General features: G+C 44.7%; 2 protein-coding genes across 2 annotated transcripts; one reads left to right on the forward strand and one right to left on the reverse strand.

Annotated features, from left to right (window-relative positions):
* Positions 1 to 12,104: 12,104 nt before the first annotated feature.
* On the forward strand, positions 12,105 to 12,534 carry LOC123164434 (uncharacterized). Its single transcript, XM_044581916.1, has one exon. It carries the CDS (start codon positions 12,188 to 12,190, stop codon positions 12,473 to 12,475), a length of 288 nt encoding a protein of 95 aa, XP_044437851.1. The 5' UTR covers positions 12,105 to 12,187; the 3' UTR covers positions 12,476 to 12,534.
* Positions 12,535 to 20,550: 8,016 nt separating this feature from the next.
* Positions 20,551 to 21,611, reverse strand: LOC123169665 (GDSL esterase/lipase At5g45920-like). The gene has a single exon (XM_044587542.1). The coding sequence runs from the start codon at positions 21,428 to 21,430 to the stop codon at positions 20,714 to 20,716; it is 717 nt and encodes a 238-aa protein (XP_044443477.1). The 5' UTR covers positions 21,431 to 21,611; the 3' UTR covers positions 20,551 to 20,713.
* Between the last annotated feature and the right edge of the window lie 228 nt (positions 21,612 to 21,839).

Raw genomic sequence — 21,839 nt, forward strand, 5'->3', positions numbered from 1 at the left:
GTAATAGTAGTAGATGCAGAATCGTTTCGGTCTACTTGTCGCGGACGTGATGCCTATATACATGATCATGCCTAGATATTCTCATAACTATGAACTTTTCTATCAATTGCTCTACAGTAATTTGTTCACCCACCATAATACTTATGCTATCTTGAGAGAAGCCAGTAGTGAAACCTATGGCCCCCGGGTCTATTTTCCATCATATAAGTTTCCAATCTATTTTATTTTGCAATCTTTATTTTTCAATCTATACAACAAAAATACCAAAAATATTTATCTTATTATCTCTATCAGATCTCACTTTTGCAAGTGGTCGTGAAGGGATTGACAACCCCTTTTTCTCGTTGGTTGCAAGGTTCTTATTTGTTTGTGCAGGTACGAGGGATTTGCGTGTAGTCTCCTACTGGATTGATACCTTGGTTCTCAAAAACTGAGGGAAATACTTACGCTACTTTGCTGCATCACCCTTTTCTCTTCAAGGAAAAACCAACACATGCTCAAGAGGTAGCACGTATCAACAAGCAACCATGTCTTTCAAAATATCAACGTTAAATAAGTTATCCCTAGCCCATCATGCTCAATCATTGAAGCATACATGAAACACACTCGCATATTAGCTACACCCAATGCTCAAGTACGATCATAGTGCCTCCTAGTTGGTGCTTTATAAGAGAAGATGGAGACTCAAATTAAAAATAAAAATTGTATAAAGTAAAAGAAAGGCCCTTCGCGGAAGGAAGTAGAGATTTGTAGAGGTGCCAGAGATCAAAGGGAAAAACTTAGAGATAAAAACATTTTGAGAGGCATACTTTTCCCACCAACGAAAACGACTTAGAGCTCCCAACACTTTCCATGCTAGATATATCATAGGCGGTTCCCAAACAGAAAATAAAGTTTATTCCTTTCTCCACCATACTTTCACTTTCCATGGCTAACCGTATCCACGGGTGCCCTCCATACCAACACTTTCCAAGGAATTTATTATTGACAACATAAAGTAAATTCATTTTTCATTTCAGGACTGGGCATCCGTAATACTCATCGTGAATAAACACTCATCGTGAGAATAACACATCTAGCATGGAAAATATTGGCCACCCCTCACCGCCTCGCGAGCGGTACGAGCACACAAAAGAGATTTTTATTTTGAAAATTAGAGATGGCACATATAAATTTGCTTATAACAGCAAAAGAATATCGCATATAGGTAGATATAGTGGACTCATGTGGAAAAACTGATTTAAAGGATTTTGGATGCACAAGTAGTGATCATACATACTGCAAAATGAAGGCTAGCAAAAGATTGAGAAGCGACCAACCAAGAAACGAATAATCTCATAAGAGAGCATTGAGCATAATTAACACCGAATAATGCACCACAAGTAGGATGTAATTTCATTGCATGGCTATTGACTTTCGTGCTTGCATAGGGAATCACAAACCTTAACACCAATATTCTTACTAAAGCATAATTACTCATCAACATGACTCACATATCACATCATCATATCTCAAAACTGTTACAAGGAATCAAGTTTATTTTGTCCAATGATCTTCATGAAAGTTTTTATTATATCCTTCTTGGATATCTATCACTTTGGGTCTAATTTTCTTGTGTTGCTTTTGATAAGCTCAAACAAATATAAGTGAAGATCTAGAGCAAATAACAAACTACTCCCAAAAGATATAAGTGGAGATCATGCGAGTAGTTAGGTAAATAGATAGCTATGTGAGGACTCTCTCTTATTTAAAAATTTCAGATCTAAATATTTTATTAAAACGGCAAGCAAAATGAAAGTAAAATGACAATTCAAGGATAGCACACATCATGTGAAGAAGCAAAAACTTAGGCTCAACCGATACTAACCGATAATTGTTGAAGAAGAAAGGTGGGATGCCTACCGGGGCCTCCCCAAGCTTAGATGCTTGAGACTTCTTTAAATATTATCCTGGGGTGCCTTGGGCATCCCCAAGCTTGAGCTTTTGTGTATCCTTAATTCCTTTATATCACGGTTTTCCTAAATCTTAAGAACTTCATCCACACAAAACTCAACAAGAACTCGTGAGATAAGTTAGTATAATCCAATGCAAAAACCTTATCATTCTCTACTGTAGCAAATCACAAAAATTATTATTCAACATTGCATACTAAATGCCTCTCCATATTTAATACTCCTATCCTCAAATAGAATCATTAAACAAGCAAACATATGCAAACAATGCAACCATAACAGCAATCTGCCAAAACAGTACAGTCCGTAAAGAATGCAAGAGTATTAATACTTCCCTAACTCCAAAAATTATGAAAATTGACCACACTGTAGAAAATTTATCAGACCTTACTGTGCAAGAAGTTTCAACATTTTATCATATTCTGACTTTTCTAGGGAATTTTTGCAACAGCGATAAACTTTCTGTTTTGAAACAGCAACATGTAGACTTGCAAAATAAGCATGGTAAAGGCTATCCTTGACATTTTTATTGAAAATAAAGGTGCAAAACATTATTCTAAATAACAGCAAGCAAATCCTAACAAAACAAATTGATGCTCTAAGCAAAACACATATCATGTGACGAATGAAAATATAGCCCCAAGTAAGGTTACCGATAATGTTGGAGACGAAAGAGGGGATGCCTTTCGGGGCATCCCCAAGCTTAGTTGCTTGTATCTTCCTTGAATATTACCTTTACCTTGGGGTGCCTTGGGCATCCCCAAGCTTAGGGTCTTGTCACTACTTATTTTCCTCATATCGACATCTCACCCAAAACTTGAAAACTTCAATCACACAAAACTTAACGGAACTTCGTGAGATAGGTTAGTATGATAAAGAGCAAACCATTTCACTTTTGGTACTGCCAAAGACAAGATTCATAATTGTTCTCACACAATGCCTACTGTAGCATATCATTTCCAAAATTTATATTGAGCAATATAAGCCATGGAAACTAGAAACCAAGCAAACTATGCATTGAAAACAGAATCTGTCAAAAACAGAACAACCTGTAGTAATATGTACTCCAACCATACTTATGCTACTCCAAACATTCTTAGAAATTAGGACAACCTGAGTAATTTGTATATGAATATTCTGCAAAAAGAAACAGAGCAAAAGCATGTTTCTGTGATTTATGAAAATTATTTTCGTGAGTGCAAAAGTTTCTATTTTCCAACAAGATCAAACAACTATCACCCAAGAAGATCCTAAAGGCTTTACTTGGCACTTTATTGGAACAAAAGCTATAAAACATTATTACTACAGTAGCCTAATCATGTGAACACACAAAAACAGTAGGGGTAAATGTTGGGTTGTCTCCCAACAAGCGCTTTTCTTTAATGCCTTTTAGCTAGGCATGATGAGCTCAATGATGCTCGCATAAAAGATAAGAATTGAAACATAAAGGGAGCATCATGAAACACATGGCAAGCACATTAAGCCTAACCCACTTCCTATGCATAGGGATTTTGTGAGCAAACAACTTATGGGAGAAAGAATCAACTAGCATAGGAAGGCAAAACAAACAAAACTTCAAGATTTTCAACACATAGAGAGGAAACTTGATATTATCGCAATTCCTACAAGCATATGTTCCTCCCTCATAACAATTTTCAGAGGCATCATGAATGAATTCAACAATATAAGCATCACATAAAGCATTCTTTCATGATCCACAAGCATAGAAATTTTATTACTCTCCACATAAGCAAATTTATTCTTATCAATAGTAGTGGGAGCAAATTCAACAAAATAACTATCATGAGATTGAAAATTAAAATCAAGATGACAAGTTTCATGGTTATAATTATTCTTTATAGCATACATGTCATCACCATAATCATCATAGATAGGAACTTTGTTGTCATAATCAATTGAAACCTCTTCCAACATAGTGGAATCATCATTAAATAAAGTCATGACCTCTCCAAATCCACTTTCATAAATATAATCAACATAAATAGGAGGCATGCTTTCATCATAATAAATTTTCTCATCAAAAGTTGGGGGAGTAAAAATATCATTTTCATCAAGCATAGCATCCCCAAGCTTGTAGCTTTGCATATCATTAGCATCATGGATATTCAAAGAATTCATACTAACAACATTGCAATCATGCTCATCCTTCAAATATTTTGTGCCAAACATTTTATTGACTTCTTCTTCTAACAATTGAGCACAATTTTCCGATCCATCGTTTTCAAGAAAGATATTATAAAGATAATATGATGCAACCTCAATTCCATTTTTTTATATAGTTTTCTTTTATAAACCAAACTAGTGATAAAACAAGAAACTAAAAGATTCAATTGCAAGATCTAAAGATATACCTTCATGCACGCACCTCCCCGGCAACGGCGCCAGAAAAGAGCTTGATGTCTGCTACGCAACTTTATTCTTGTAGACACGTGTTGGGCCTCCAAGCGCAGAGTTTCGTAGGACGGTAGCAATTTTCCCTCAAGTGGATGACCTAAGGTTTATCAATTCGTGGGAGGCGTAGGATGAAGATAGTCTCTCTCAAACGACCCTGCAACCAAATACAAGAAATCTCTTGTATCCCCAACACACCCAATACAATGGCAAATTGTATAGGTGCACTAGTTCGGCGAAGAGATGGTGATAAAAGTGTAATATGGATGGTAGAAATATATTTTTATAATCAGAATAAATAAAAACAGCAAGGTAGCAAATAGTAAACGGGCACAAAAACGGTATTGCAATGCTTGAAAACAAGGCATAGGGTCCGTACTTTCACTAGTGCAATCTCTCAACAGTGCTAATATAATTGGATCACATAACCATCCCTCAACGTGCAACAAAGAATCACTCCAAAGTTCTTATCTAGCGGAGAACATAAGAATAGATTGTTTATAGGGTACGAAACCACCTCAAAGCTATTCTTTCTGTTCGATCTATTCAAGAGTTTGTACTAAAATAACACAAAGCTATTATTTCCGTTCGATCTATCCTAGAGTTCGTACTAAAATAGCACCAAAGAAAATTCATATTCATAATACTCAATCCAACACAAAGAACTTCAAAGAGCGCCCCAAGATTTCTACCGGAGAAACAAAGACAAGAACGTGCATCAACCCCTATGCATAGATTACCCCAATGTCACCTCGGGAATCCGCGAGTTGAGTGCCAAAACGTATATGAAGTGAATCAATACGATACCCCATTGTCACCACGAGTATTCAATTGCAAGACATATATCAGGTGTTCTCAAATCCATAAAAGTATTCAATCCAATAACAACGAAATCTCAAAGGGAAAAATTCAATTCATCACAACAAGATAGAGAGGGGAAAACACCATATGATCCGACTATGTTAACAAAGCCCACGATACATCAAGATCATGAAATCTCAAGAACACGAGAGAGAGAGAGAGAGAGAGAGAGAGATTAAACACATAGCTACTGGTACAAACCCTCAGCCCCGAGGTGGACTACTCCCTCCTCATCATGGTGGCCGCCGAGATGATGAAGATGGCCACCGGAGATGATTCCCCACTCCGGCAGGGTGCCGGAACGGGGTCTAGATTGGATCTCGTGGATACAGAGGCCTTGCGGCGGCGGAACTTCTGATCTAGGGTTAATTAACCCAAGGGTTTTTGGAATATTTGGTGATTTATAGGGCAAAGAGGGGTGCGGGAGGCCACCGAGGTGGGCACAACCAACGGGCGCCCCCCCCCCCCCCCAGGTGCTGCTCTGGCCCATCCTGGGTGTTCTGGTCCATAAAAATTCTCCAAAAAGTTTCGCGGTGTTTGGACTCCGTTTCATATTGATTTCCTGCGATGTAAAAAACATGCAAAAATCAGCAAGTGGCACTTGGCACTATGTCAATAGGTTAGTCTCAAAAATGATATAAAATAATTGTAGAATTCTTGTAAAACATCCAAGAATGATAATATAATAGCATGGAACAATCAAAAATTATAGATACGTTGGAGACGTATCAGGCGCTCTCATCAGCAGAGCGCTGGGCCAGGTTCTCCTCGGCGAGCTTGAGACGGGAGAACACCGTCTCGAATGGCGGCAGCGGCACCATATCCCCCAAGACGACGCGGATGGTGTCGAGGCGCTTGTCGATGCCATGGAGGAATTGGGTGGTGAGGTCCACCTCGGCGACGGCGTGGTCGATGTCGGCGATCCCGACGGTGAGGAGCTTCATGCGGCGGGCGTACTCTGCTACGGAGAGGCCCCCCTGCTTGAGGTTGTGGTACTGCCGGTTGAGCATCATATACCGAGCAGCCTGATTGGCGAGCAAGTAGTCACGAAACCGAGACTAGACCTCGTACGTGGAGGTGGCGCCGACGACGTGGTCAACAATGGGATCGGCGATGGTGGCATAGATCCAAAGGACAAGGTGGGCGTCCAGCTCACAGGTGGCGGCATCGGCATTGGGTGGTAGGGGGTGCTCGATGAAGTGGGTGACGCCGTACCGGATCAAGACCATGAGGAAGAATGACTTCCACTTGTGGTAGTTGTGGTCATCGGGATTGAGGAGGAATTTGATATGGTTTTGGATGCTGCCACGAAAGATGGGGTGTTGTGAGAGAGTGGCTGAGGGAGACGGCGGCGGTGCAGCAGAGGAGAATAGCGGGGCGAATTGGGAGGAAGTAGGTGCCGAGGTGCCTTCGAAGATGAATGGCGAGGAGCCGGCAGTGGTGGAGGGAGAGGTGGCCGCGGCGGAGCCTATGCCGGAGAGGGAACCCGGTGAGGTCGTGGCGCTAGTGGCTGACGACGTGGCGGCGAGAGTGGCCACGGAGGAGGAGGAGTCGACGGCCATGGCGAGAACCTGGAGTCTGATACCAAGTTAGACGATGAAAGTCTGTTTCGCTGTATTGCATCATTACACAGGAGTACAAGATATACACGAAAGGCAGCCCAAAGGAAGCGGCACGCAGGCCTGGGTTCTCGGTCAGATCCTAAAATTAGGAGGTTTACATACAAAGGTGTATACAAGTGTACAGCAGATACGTGACATATTAACACATCTCCTACCACCACCGCAAAAAAAAAAAAAATTCATCTGCTCCCAAGTGAACCTTGTCGAAAGTTTCAACTTCAAGTGGGAAGTCACATGCAAGGAGCCGAACAGAGAAGAAGGTACCGCCGCGGAGCAAGGTGCATCACCCGGGCTCAAAGATTCAGATAGCAGCTCCGATGTCATGGACTATACGCAGAGTGGTGTCACCAGGCTACCTTTGCTCCCATAGTAGCATCTTGTTGAGGGACGTGGAGTTTCTACACCTGGACACAAATGCTTCTAGTGTGAACAGTAAAACTAAAAAAATAGAAAAAATTCAGAAAATTCTAAAAATAATTGTGGCATACTTTATGAAATGTTTGTTGTGTGTGCAAACCTTCTCATGAAATCACATTGGTGTAAGGCGTGGTAAAAAAATAAAATCGATGCTCTGAAATGTTACTTTCAAAAGCATTTTGAAGCTTTGATTTTGCTTTTTTTTTTGCTACGACTTTCACCAATATGATTTCGTGATGAAATTTTGAATGTACAACAAACATTTCTTAAAGTATGCCAATTTTTTTCAGAATTTTATAAAAAAAATCTATTTTTTTGATTTTACTGTTCACACCAGGAGCATTTGAGCTCGGGTGTGGAAAGTTACTTTAGCTTGTCGAGCTCCTTGGCTGTCTCTGTACGTAGTTATATATTCCGTTTCTTTCTTTTTGCAGCCGTTCGTCTTTTTTTAGCCATTCGTTGCCGTTGATACCCTGGTAATTCTCTCTCAACAGAAAGCAACTCTGCTTACAGTGGCCGTTAGGCAGATTGATAGTGCTGCTTTCCAACTCACACCGAACATAACGGGATCGGATCCAACTCAGAACTGCACGACAACGTTGGTATCGTTTCGCATCTTTGTGAGTTGGTAGCGTCGTCATTGGCATGAATCTTGCCAACTATCAGTGCAGAGGCGAGGGAACACTGTATTTTATTTGTGAGCCCTGGCGGATCATCGATCACTACATTGTCGAATGTTGGGACAATCACTGTCAAAAACCACCTCCTCCCTTTAGCCATGGCACCATCACCATGCATGCCCACGTTTTCACATGGCACCATGCATGCCTCAGGGCAACTCCAAGGCACGAACCCCAAATCGTTCGCCCGCGTCCGTTTGGGGCTAAACAGACAGAAACCGCGGCCCATCGCGCGGGAGCAAACGGACAAATGTCCGCTTTCGGTCCGCTTTCGACCCATTCCCGGCCCAAACATGGGCCGCGTTTGCAGCCAAAAGGACACGTGCGGACGGTCGCGATGCGTGCCCTTGTCCGCCCTTGGCCCGTCCGTCGGAGACACAACCCCATTTCTTCCTCCACTTTCGTCGCTCCGCCCTCGGCCCCTCGCCATCGCCACCGCCACGCCCGCCATCCACCTTGCTTTCCCCGTCGGTGGAGCAGCCCCTTTTCTTCCTCCCCAATTGTCGCTCCGCCCTCCGCCCGCGGTCGTCCACCTTGCTGCGAACCAACGGCCTCGACGTGCCCTTTCCGGCCGCGTCTCCACCATGCCCACAAGGTGTTCGACACTTTGCTTGCAAGGTACCATGGATAGCGGAGATGGGTACTTCTTTCACAACTTCATTTGTTCATCGGATGATTCGCCCTCGGACAATGAGGACATGGTGGTGGCAGCAGTGGTCGTCTATGACCACATCAGTAGGATGCGGCCTCGATTCAGGGGATCAATCCCCGGCCATGCCCCGGCCTTGAACCGCAATGGGGAGAAAGGGCACCACCTCCTCTATTCCGATTACTTTGAGAGAACCGCACTCTACAAACCGCATCAACTTCGTCGCCGCTTTCGAATGAGAAGGCATGTTTTCAATCGTATTCGGGAAGGAGTGGTTGCATATGACCCATACTTTGAATGCAAAGAGGACGCCCTTGGCAAACTCGGCTTCTCTTCTTACCAGAAATGCATTGCGGCTATTCACATGCTTGCATATAGAATTCCCGATGATCTTGTGGATGAGTATGTGCGTATGAGTGAGTCCACATGTCTCCTCTCACTGTATAGTTTCTGCAAGGCCGCGGTGGCAGTGTTCGGTCCTGAATACCTGAGAGAACCAAATGTCGCTGATGCAGAGAGGTTGTTGACGATAAATGCCGAAAGGGGCTTTCCGGGCATGCTTGGTAGTATCGATTGTATGCATTGGAAGTGGAAGACTGTCAATTTGCCTGGTAGGGGCAGTACAAGGGACATGTGAAAGATGCCACTGTCATACTTGAAGCTGTGGCTTCACAAGATCTGTGGATATGACATTCTTTCTTTGGCATGGCAGGTTCTCACAATGATATTAGTGTTCTTCAGGATTCTTCGGTGTTTGCAAGGCTTGGAGAAGGCCACTGCTCAGAGGACAACTTTGAGATCGATCAATGGCCACCATTACAACAAGGGATATTATCTAGCTGATGGTATCTATCCGCAGTGGTCCACTCTTGTGAAGATCATACCCAATCCGCAAGGAGGGAAGAGACAGAGTTTTGCCCAAATGCAGGAGAGTGCTAGGAAAGATGTGGAGCATGCGTGGGGTACTGTTCGAAACCCTGCATTGACATGGAGCACTCAGAAGCTTTGAGAGGCGATGACTGCTTGTGTGATCATGCACAACATGATCGTTGAGGATGAGCGTGATGGCAGTATCTACGACCAAGGTTTGATTTCCAGGTTGAGAATGTTGAGCCTGAGCACCCACCTCTTGCAACCTTTGAATAATTTGTCCAATTTCATCGTGAGTTGCGTGATCAGAACACTCATACGCAGCTGCAAGATGACTTGGTTCAGCATATGTGCGATCACATTGGCAATCAGTAGATCTATCGGTTTAATTTTTTTTTTGTGCACAAACTTTGAGTGGTTTTGTAAGACTACTTTATATTTCTAAAATTTTAATTAGATTGTAATAAAATACTATTTTTGAACATGTTGTTATGTTTGATTGAAACTATTTTTTGCTATGCTCTTGGCGTCCAGCGGACGAGATGGGGCTAAAGATGCGGCCGCGCATTAGGCGCCCGGTCGGCGCAAACCCCAATCCGAGCGTACACGGCCGATTCTGATCCTTAAACGGACGAAATTCAGATAAAACGGACGCCGGGTCATGTATTGGAGTTGCCCCTCAGCTAGTAATCCAGCCGCCACGCCTGCTATCCTCTCGTGCCCCGCGGATTATAACTGATGTGCCCCACAGCATTTCCATTCCCTTCTCCGGCCATGAAGGTCAATAATAATGCAACAGCACTCGATCGGCCGGTGGCCTGGCGCTGTGCGTGCCTGTACCTTCCATGTTTGTTAATCGGGAGGGGTGTGCCCATATATGGCTGCCCCCTGGTTGCCGCATCCGGCTCCTCTGGCCGCCCGAGAGTCAGGTGGCCTATTGGAGGAAAGCTGCCAATGGCCAGCCGCCTTCGTGGATGCATGCACGGCCATGGGCATAGTGCATGTCGTGGGGGTGGGTCTCCTTACGCTAGTTTAACCAGAACCCCATTGGAGCCAGACCTAGAACTCCCCTCCCATTAGCCATACCTAGAACTGCATCCATTGCTCCGTCCTACTTTACACAATAACACAATAATTGATGGGAAAATTCAAGAAAAAAACAATAATTGATGGGCTGGTGGAAAGTGACACGGACCGCCCTCCCTTGCTAGGTGAGCTCGGCACTGGGCTCGTCTTGGTCATGCATGGTTCGAGCTAGCTGGGAGAGGGCATTTGCATGCATGCACCCAACTGCACTCTCCACTCATGCACGGATCGATGACCAACGAGCTATCGGTACGCATTGTATAGCTAGCTAGGGTGGTTACTCGCCTTTACGAGTTATTAGAGCATCTCCAACAGCCGCGCTGGAAAAATTCTTTTTTTTTGCGCGCGGGCAGCCGCTCCAGGCGCTGCAGCGGAGGCGCAAAAAACGCGCGCACGGCATAAGTGGTTCAGCGCGAGGGCCGAAACACATGATGATCTTCAGAAGGATCTCATCGAGGAGTGGTGGGCATGGAATGGCCGACACAGAGCATGATGATTTGTATGTTTGATGTTGTATTGTTGAACTATTTGTTTGAGTTATAAAATTGAACTATTTATTGTTGACTTATTTATTTGTGTTTGATCTTCTTGGTTTTGTTTGGAGTGCATATGTTGTTTGTGCTGGGCGCGCGCGCCTTTTTTTTGCGGCGCCTGCCGGAGCGGCTCGCGCGCGCTATATTTTGCAGCGGCCGCTGGAGCCAGCACTCAGCTGCGCGCAAAAACTGGCTATTTCAACGCTATAAAGACGCTTTTTGTGAGGCACGCGTTGCACGCCTGTTGGAGATGCTCTTAGGCGAATGGGAAACTCTTGCTTAGCTCAATGACTCGACCGATCTCAGACTCCAATTTGGTAAGGTCGATGGAGTTACAAATGGGTGTGTGCGTGGACGCAACCTCGCTCTTTGACATATCAATGGCGTGTGCGCCTACGTACATAGTGTGGACAAAGTTCGTGTGGTGGCAAGAGGCGGTGAGAGATATGCATGTATCCGGGTGAAGATTACGGTGGGCGCTGATTCGCCCGCTGTGATCTGGCCCAAGATACCCATTCCCACGGATTTAATTGCTCATGTCATTCCATTGGTGACTCTAAACCTATCGATAATGATGGTTGGTCCAACAAACAATGTCAAACATGCATGGACGTCTTTCCCTTTTTTTAAGGTTTGCATGGATATCTATAATGCGAGATTTCTTCGAAAATCCCATCGGGAGGGGCCAAAGAAAAGAAAGGCCCCTTTTCCACGTCCAACTTGCCAATTTGCATTTGCAACATGGCATATGTATATATGATGATGATCACACCGGGCCAAGAGAAAAGGCTTGTCCAGTTTTCGTTGGGTGAGTGAGAGTGAGGTCATCGCCCTCGTCGCTGGTTCGTCGTTGTCATCGCGAGTGCGACACAGCCGATCTCCACCCATGGCGCCAGCGCTTATTAGTATTTTGTATATAACGGCAAACCGCCTACCCGGCCTCGGACGCTCCCCTATAAATCACCTCGGCGTCGTGCAGCTACGTACCCAACTCACCACCACCGGCACAGTCTACTCGATCTAGTGAGAGCTGCGAGGCAGCGTTCCGTTCCACGACGGATCTAGCTAGCTAGCTACAGCGTTACCTCATAGGCTCATACCTCCCATGGCGTCCAGCTCGAGCACGTCGAGGAGCATGCCGGCGGTGTGCGCCGTGCTCATCCTGCTGCTGCTGCTGTCCGCGGCCTCACGTTGCGAGGCCGACCACCTGCAGGTGACGGTGGCCGGCCGGAGAATGCTGGCCGGTGGGAGCAATGCCGCCACCGTCTACTCGAGGGAGGCGGCGACGGCCGTGGCGAATAGCGCGCGGCGGTCAGCAGATGGGAGGGCGGCGATGCCTTACTCCGAGTCGAAGAGGTCCAGCCCCGGCGGCCCGGACCCTCAGCACCACTAATTAGGTAAGCTCGCACGAACGTGCAAGCGCTTGTAAAGTAGCCTGTGTCCGTTAAGGACGATGTACGCATGGGTGGTAAGTTGGCATCTACTCCGCCAAGAAAAATTATATGTTCCTCAAACATGAGTTTTGTACCTCGTGTCTCTGAAGCACGCAAGGGAAATAAATGGTATGTATACTTGATCGTTCACGTTTCCCGACCCGCCGATCGATGGAGATACAACGGGAGTGGTTTTTGTACCAAGCATTATATTGCTATATAGCGTGCATTAATCCACCGTTGAGTGTGTTGGTACATTTGGAATTTAGTGGTATAAAGATACCGAGAGAATATCACACGAAACCAAGTTTCAAAGAAAACTTTGTGGAAACCATGTTTAAAAGTTTAAGAAAAAAAAAAGGAGGATGCTAAGAGGGTGATGTTCTATTGGCACAAGAAATTTCAAGTTTAAACACATTACCATTTACGAGCTGCAAAAAAAAAACAATGATTAGTGGTGTTTACTATTTGACACTATTCAATGTTGATTTTGTTTTTTCATAGCACGTAAGTAGTAATGCATTTGAACTTGAGAATTTCACATGCTAACACAACATCACACTCTTAAGATCCGGTATTTTTGTGAAACTTCAAAATACTGTTTTCACGTGGTTTCCGCCGGTTTCTACTGAAACTTGGTTTCCATGTGTATCTCAAGATTAAAACCTTAAAAGGCATGAAGATGCATCCTGAAACAAGAAAACCCCTGATAAAGTAGATAAGAATCTAACGAGTATGATCTTGTTTTGTTGGCACACAACGAAACATTATATATAATGCATTGGAGTAAGATGTATCCTTCCTTCAAATTTCTTGATTGTTGGGCCAGCGCTTGTTGGCGGCTCATTTGTCGAAAGGTGAAGGGGCGAGGGTAAGAAAAGAAAGCTATGCTTGTCTTTGACACAATTGTTGGTTGCTGACAGCAGAGAGACCTAGAGAAGTGAAAGAGAAGCAGAAATAAGACTCTGACCAGAAACGTGATTCGTAACGGCAGACATGGAAGTCCAGGAAGCAGGAAACAAGTTCGAGTGCAGCGTGGTTTATGTTTGCGCTACCTCTTCTTTTAGAGTTTGAGCTATTTGATTTGTGATACATATGTGTGATCGCCCACTAGCATTCAAGTTGGGCCGGCCCACTAGATCATCTTCAACAAATTAACGTACCCCCCCCCCCCCCCCCCAATAAGTAGTTGTAGGGGTTCTCCCAATATTTTTGGGGGGGTTGACATGTGTGCGCTATAGCAGATCATCCAAAGACTCATCATCAATACTTAGCCTTATAATCTTCAACAAATCAACCTAAGCCCCCCCCCTATAAGTAGTTATAGGGGTTCTCCCAATATTTTTTCGGGGGTTGACATGTGTGCGGTATAGCGGATCACCCAAAGACTCATCATCAATACTTAGCCTTATATATGAGCCTCATCTGTTAGTGCCTACTCTCTCTCTCTCTCTCTCTCTCTCTCTCTCTCTCTCTCTCTCTTGCTTGCTTGCTAGCGTTCGCGCACCGAAGACACTGGTGGAGCTCCGAGAGGTGTGACGTGGGCAGCTGTGTCGGCAAGGTGATGGTTTGCAGTACATGGGCGGTAGTGGTGGTCTTGCGGGTGGTGGTCCAGCGATGGTCTGATGAGCATTGGCGGTGACACGCTAATGTGGCATGTATTTGGGAAGGTATTGAGAGAGAGCTAACTCCCCTTATATATAAGGCTAGTTGGAAGTGTTCGATTGTGATCACCAATTTGTATTTTGGGGAGGGGCAGGGGAGCGGATCTGCTGGAACACATTTTTGTTGACCTGTCTCACCCTATACTAGAAATTTTAGGGGGGAAAGGGATCTACTGAAGCCGCTCTTAGGAGCACGGGAGCAAATGTTTTTTATGATGATTCTATAAGCTTCTCACCCGGTTTTGGGAATCTTCTTGCCGTTTTTCTCGTTGGTTTTTTTGGTTTTAATTTTTTTTCGTTTTGGATTCTTTCATCAAGGGCCATTAAATCATCATCCAACGAGTGAAAATAGTTCAGGATACTATTCATCTTCAGCCTCCTGCCATTAAATCATCATCCAACCTCCAGGGTACTATTCTTTCGTTGTACGACCCCCTGAACTATTTTCAGCCGTTGGATGATGATTTAATGGCCCCTGATGCAACATATTTTTCAGGCAGCTAACATATAGACTGTTCCAATAAACAAATTTTATATAATAAAAGAAGTTTAAACATGGTTTGAAAAATTCATTGTATATACAAGAAAACTTATATTGTGATACTTGAACGTTGCGGTGCTGGATTGATCCATACCCACTGGTCAGTGGCAAAGGAGGGGTTGAAAGAAAATCAAAATAAAGTTTCCAAGAGTTTTCAGAGAGTATTTGACTGCCCTTTTTTGAATTTGAATTCAAATCTACCCCAACTTTGAATTTGAACTATAAATAGGTGATATAAAATTCCAATGCTCATGAAATGTTTACTAGAGCTTGTAAATAACATATGACATCCATTTATAAGTTTTCATGAACTTTGAATGAGGCAATCATCACCGAACAAATATATTGCAGTTCTGCCATTTTCTTGAATTTGAACAAAAGCACCTGATTCAAATACCATAACTAATTCAAAAAATATTAGGATATAAGATATGGGTGAAATATGACATGTAGGAGCTACGATAACATCCAGGTTAAAAATTTCGATGACTAGGCATGCACTCATTCAATTAGGATCAGATTTGAGCATAAGGGCATCTCCAACAACAACCCGCAAATTTTCTCCCGCATCCGTCCGCAGACAAGGGGGACCAGTCCGCGGACACAGATGCGGGAGGCCGACATCCAACGCTAACCGCATATATCCGACCAACAATTCAAACTAACTTCATGAAATTCGATTAAGCCGGGTGGATTTCATTCAAATTCGAATATAATTTACATAAACGGACGATATTTCGACCGTTCTACTAAAAAACTATTAAAAACACTAAACCCTATATCGGATGAGCACCTCCTAAGCTTGGCCGCCCTGTCCTGCCGCACCGCCATCGGCATACGTGCCGTCGACGGCAGCGGTGTCGTCGTGACTGAAGCTCGTGGAGGAGCTACTCCGCCTCCTGTTGCGCGATGCGAAGGGTCGCCTTGGCCACTGCCGAAGGCGCTGGCGGCACCCTGCCGGCGTTGGCGGAGCAGTCGCTAAGAGACCACTCCTCGCCGATCTTAGCAAGCTCGCCGTCAACACAGCGGTGGCGCCTAGCGGCCGTCTCTGCGGTGGTGACGGAGCGGTCGAGCGCCCACGCCGCGGCGAGGTCTGTGTCATTACGGACCCGTCCGGGCGCCACGCCTGTCTTGGCAAACGCGCGTGGCGACCGGCATTGCACCGGTTGTACCACGCCTGCTGCCGCGCCGTGCGCTCGGCCTCGGACACCATGGCCCGAGAGCCGGAGGCATCGCCGTAACCACCGCCTCTCAGGTAGTGGAGGATGCGGCCACTCGCCTTGGAGGATGTAATTTGATTGAGCTTTCCGAGAAGATTGCCAATGAGAGAAAATTCCAAGATTTAGAAAATTATAATCATCTTTCAGTTCTCGGTCAGGCAATCGGTCACAACAATTAACCTAATGAACCTCGGGTCCTTCTCTCGCACACTACATATGTCGCACATTAAGTATGGACAATTAGTATACCTCTATGGGTGTATAGCACCTGAAATAGTGGAAGTTGGAATAAAACTATGGAGGTTACAAACCAGATAATGCATACATTTTCTTACCCATTTGCAAAGATGGCTTGGCTTAAAGTATAATTATTTTTCATGTTGGATAATTGATGCGGGTTGCTAATGAAATCATCACATCTCTGTTTTAGGCCATTATTATTCGGTAGGAGTATCATTAAGTTTTTCTTCTCCCGTTGCAACGCACGGACATATTTACTAGTTTTTTGACAGAAAGACTGTAAGGGAACCCTTTACAGTATAATTGATGCAACAAACCCAAATTGCAAGTACCATGCCTTGAACCTGGGTGGGTGGGAAGGCATCAGCCCCTTCCCACCACTAGGCTATGCCTTGTTAATAAATAAACTTATTCTTAAACATAATGAACGGCTGGGCCAAGGCCCATTAAAAACAAAGGTGTTTGGCTGGCCGGCGAGGAGTTATATTGGGCTGCCATTCCGTGCGTTAGGCCCGGTTTGCTTCTGGAAGCTTCCGCATAGTTCTTCTTTTGTCTAAAAAAACCTTGTTTTTCTTCTTTTTCGGCCAGGTTTATCCTCAACAGCTTTTTGTTTGTTTTCTTCCGGATTTCTCTTTGGTTTTTATTTTCCTTTTCCTATTTCCTTTTACTTTTAAGTTTCCATTGTTTCATTTTTCTTTTTAAATTTCAGTGACCTTTTCCTTGAAATTTTTGTATTTAAAAAAATTACCAACAATTTTAAAATTGACACACTTATTAAAATTCATGAATGCTTTTTGTTAAATTTGGCAAGTGTTTAAAATTCGTGACTTTTTTGGAACCGTGATTTTTTTCCCACATTTACAAACTTCTTTTCGAGTGGCTGAACATTTTCATTTTCGCCAATATTTTTTCATGCCATGATTTTTTAAATTCGTGTTGTTTTTTCAAATACAAAACTTATTTTGACTTTGGTAACTTTTTTCAAGCTGGCAAACATTTTTTAGAATGGACAACCTTTTTCTGAAATACATTAAAAAATTCAAATTCATGAATCTTTTTTGAGTCCATGAATTTCTTTTAAATTGGTGATCTTTTTTAGAATTGAGAAACATTTCTTTCAAATTCTTTAACTTTTTTCAAATTCATGAATATTTTTTGAAGCCACAAACTTTTTTCAAACTCGAAAAACTTTTAAATTTTTTAACTTTTTATAGAAGTGTACAGTCAACTATGCCATGGGTCAACGGTCAACCAGTCGACCAGTCAACATGGTGAACCGGTGGAAACAGCCGAGCGAGCGAGCTGGGCAAAGCGACCTCGCTTAGCTGGGTCAGCCCAGGGCACGCGGCGGGTGATCATCAATTAGTGTTGCTTGCGCCACCAACGATGTATAGGCGCTCTCTATATTTTAATATGCAATAACACGAAAAATTAAACACATCCAAATCAAACAACGCACAAATTCTAATTTGTTGGAGCATGTCCTTAAATCAATAATTTCACTATTAGTTTTGCATGCAAATTCAAATTGTCTAATATTATATGTTTTTTCTCACGGTGAGATATAAATATTTCTTGTATGTGATATTTCGTTAGATATGATATGTGAAAGTAGGGAGCTTATTGGGAAGAAGGAGCCTTTAAATAGGTAACCACAAAAGTAACGGCTATGAGGGCAGCCCATAGGTTATCCCTTGTATATCGGGCTAAGAGCAACTCTAACAGATACCACATATTGGCCCGATCCACAAAAATCGGACCGATATGCGGTTTATGGGCCAAAAAATAACTAGTAGATCCCGCATATTGGCCCAGCCCGCATATTATTTTTTACTGGAAACCTAAAGTCGTCCCCCTTGGAGCGGTATTTGTACGGGATTTGGGGGCACATTTCTAGGACCCTAAAAAATCCATTTTGGTAGAAGAATGGGGAGTAACTAAAGAGCGAGATAGAGATCTTACCAGCGTCGACCGATCATCCTGGTCCAAAGCGAAGGGAGGTCTGAAGGTGACTCTCAGGCGTCTGGGTCGTCCTTCTTGGCTGCCCCTGGACTAGTCAACCGAAGGGAGTTATGGTCGGCGCTGTACTGGAGTGAAGGAAGGTCGGAGTTGAACCAGGCAAGATAGCATACCAAAGACGCTAGCTCTCGCGAGGTAGAGAAGCATACTGCATTTGGCTGTCGGGATAGCAGATCAAGGACGCAAATGGTTCCAGCGAGTCGTCTGCAACCTTAATGTTTTTTTATATTAACTAGTAGATCGCAATCTCAATGTATAGTAAAGCCACATTGGCCATAACACATCACAATTAAACTTATGGTTTAATCCCTTGCTTGTATGGTGTATGTTATGTTGGACTCATTAACTAGAACTATTTTTTTTCTGATTGCAGGATCCAAAGTCCTAGCTCGACTGGACTCTAGATCACAGACAGTTTAGTCTTGGCCCTTAATTAGGATGGCTAAATTACATTTGAGTATCATTTGATGGATATTTGCTATGAGAATTATGAATTTTATGAATCTACATATTATACGTATGATTTTGAATATTGTAATTGAATGCCCGTATTTTTTTTATGGTTGCAATAGGCTATTACCACAACCCACTTTCGGTTGCCACATGTTAGCACCACGAAAAGTTTAAATTGTCACAATAGTTTCTCGCAACAAATATTTCACCCGTTGTGATACCTATTTATCATCACCAAAACTAGTATGTTGCAATTTTCTGTTATGACGACTGGAATATTTGTTGCCATAAGTTAATGCCACAAGTGTAGTGGTTCGTGGCAAAATGCCTAATACCTCAAAAACAAAGATTGTTGCCACAGTTTATTGCCACAATTGACTATTCCCACGGAAGAGCATGCGCCACAAAACGAGCGGCGTTGGCATAGGTTGTTGCCACAAATGTCTATCGCCATGAGCTATCAGTCGCCATGATTCGTTACACGTTGTATTAAAGCTATCTCCACAAAGCAAATTGTGGCATCAGGTGAGTGTTGCCATGGGAAAACATGTGACAACTTCCCACATGGTTGTTGCAATAGCAGACTTTATTGCCATGATTGTTTTTTTATGGCAATAACCTATTACCATGCGTCCAGTCGCAACGGCTGCCAACGAATGTTGTTTCGTGGCAATAGGTACTTATCGTCATAAATCGGCATGTATTGCGACGACCGATTTTGTTGCAATAGACTCGGATCCTTGTAAGGAGGAAAAAGGGGATCGCATGTTTTTCTCTTGTGCCGCTGCTTCAGTGATTTGGGAGATAATCAGCTGCGTGGTCGGTCTGAGAACAACCCCATTCTCAATTGAGGAATGCTTAGGGGACTGGATTCAAAACTTCTGCAAGGAAGATAAGAAGATGGTCTTAGTGGGGATTGTGGCTTTGCTGTGGTCGATTTGGAAATGCAGAAATAGCATCATTTTTAACAGAAAAAACATTATTGATCCTATGACTATTGTCAGACTAACATGCCACTGGATTCGTGACTAGTCTATATTGCACACAAAGGAGCCAAACAAAGAGGTGTTGGAGCTCGGGGCAAAACTATTAGAGCAAGTAGCAAGGGAAGTATACAGGGCTGCGCAAGGGTGGAGATTTAACATGCTGCGGCCGGAGAACTGATTTCTGGCAGGCGCTGCTGTTCTTCTCTCTGCTATTTGCTCTGTTGCGTACTAGTATACCTTCTTCTTCAGCATTTGGTTGTGCTTTTGTGGCTCGTTTGGTCTGTAATAAGTCTCATCTATGTGTTATAGTCTGGAGTCTGATAACTCGTTGTGGCAGCTTCTTCTGGAGTCTAGAGGCACGGGGAGAAGCATGCTTGTTTTTCCTTTTTTCCTTTTTAGTCGCAGACATCTCGTGTTGGATGCTTGGTTTCTAGTAATGGAAATCGGAAGGGCCTACCCTTCTTTTATCAAGAAAGAAAAACATTGGTGCTATCATTTTTTGGATTTATTTCAGGTTTTCTAACGATATGCATTTAGTGGGATGAGAAATTCTGACGACTATGAAGACGTCTATGACGATTTCGTCAATCTCAATGGGACACCCTCAAACCCCCTTTTATTCTAAAAAAACCCTTTTATTCTAAAAAAAGATCGGCACTTCTCGTAAAGCAGCTCCTCTCGAATAGGCTGATCGGTGATACGTGATTTTGGAATAAAAGCGATAAAATATTGATTTGTCTCTCGAAAGTGTACTCTAAGGATAGCAGCATGTGTATGCATGCATGTGTCCATAAGGTAAGTGTATGTGAACGTTCGCGTATCTACCGTGTTAAAAATACGACAGAATCCCTCGGCATGCAATGTTTCGCCGCAGCACTCCCGGATGAAACGAATTCAATTCCATATTGCGGAACAAATAACGAATGCAGCCAACAAACTGCCGTGACAATCTCGTACAACATGAATGGACAAAACAAATAATGTAAACAAAAAAGAAACAAACAAACAAAAAAACAATTTCATGGGCGGCATCGACCGATATCCATCAATTCTGAACCTTATCCTCAGCATGGTCTCACTCCTCCTCGAAGCACCTGACGGCGTTGTCGGGGTCGATGTCGCTGCAGAGCGGCAGGTCGGCGGGGAGCGCCTCCAGGCTGAGGTTGGCGTCCCTCAGCGCGAACACCACCTCCTCGAACAGAAGCCGGTTGCCGGTCGGAGTGAGGTGCAGCCCGTCCCTGAGGAACGCCGTCTCCCACCCGGGGAACTCCTGCATCCGGGACCAGAGGTCGATGGCCCGGAGCCCGCGCTGGCGCGCCACCTCCACGCACGCCCGCGCGTACCGGCCGGCCGCCTCGTTGGTCCGCTCGGGCAGGCCGGACGCGTCCCCGTTGCGCGGGAACCGGACGCGGCCGCGCTCGTCGACGGGGGGCGGCGTGACGAGGATGAGCGCCGCCGACGGCCAGCGCGCGCGGAGCAGCGCGCAGATGGCGCGCAGGTTGTCCCGGTACTCCGGGAGCGGCACGTGCTGGAACGCGCTGGCGCGGTCGGGGAGCGACGCGTCGTTGGCGCCGAAGAAGACGGTGACGGCGGCGACGGCCGCCGACGCCGGGATGGCGGAGAACGCGCGGTCGGCCACCAGGGACGCCCAGCGGGTGTTGTAGCCGCTGTAGCCCCGGAGGACGACGTCGGCGGAGCGGGAGTAGTGGTTCGCCAGGTGCGCGCCCCACCCGCCCTCCCCGAACGACTCCTCCGTGATGGAGTCGCCGAACAGCATGATCGACGGCCTCATGATGATGACCCTCGAGCTCAAGCTTCGCTCGTGCTAGCTGGTCAAGTTCGATCGATGAGTGGCATGGCGCGCGGAAGGTTGTATATAGACAGGAAGCGAGAGGCGGCTGCATGGGGGAGCGAGCCGGGTTGGCCGTACGCACGCACGTTGAATTCGTCGGCTGATCGGTTCAGTGCACGGACGAAAGGAACAAAATACCAGTCTCGATCGTCTTGGTTTGTGGCGACGTCGCTTCTGTCGGACGGACACATCGAGTATGGAAAATCAAACTGCCCTCGTCTCCTTATCGTTTTTCGGTACCGCCTCTGTGCTGCTAGAACATTCCTTTCCCGTGGGCGCGTGTATGAGCGGTGATTTCGGTACTACAAAGCGTTGGCTCCCTTCACCCCCTCTAGAAATGATAAAGAGA

This window comes from Triticum aestivum, chromosome 7D (assembly GCF_018294505.1).
Source record: "Triticum aestivum cultivar Chinese Spring chromosome 7D, IWGSC CS RefSeq v2.1, whole genome shotgun sequence".
Lineage (NCBI taxonomy): Eukaryota > Viridiplantae > Streptophyta > Magnoliopsida > Poales > Poaceae > Triticum > Triticum aestivum.

Coding starts and splice junctions, on each gene's coding strand:
- LOC123164434 (XM_044581916.1), top strand. CDS start 12,188: ATGGCGTCCAGCTCGAGCACGTCGAGGAGCATGCCGGCGGTGTGCGCC.
- LOC123169665 (XM_044587542.1), bottom strand. CDS start 21,430: ATGAGGCCGTCGATCATGCTGTTCGGCGACTCCATCACGGAGGAGTCG.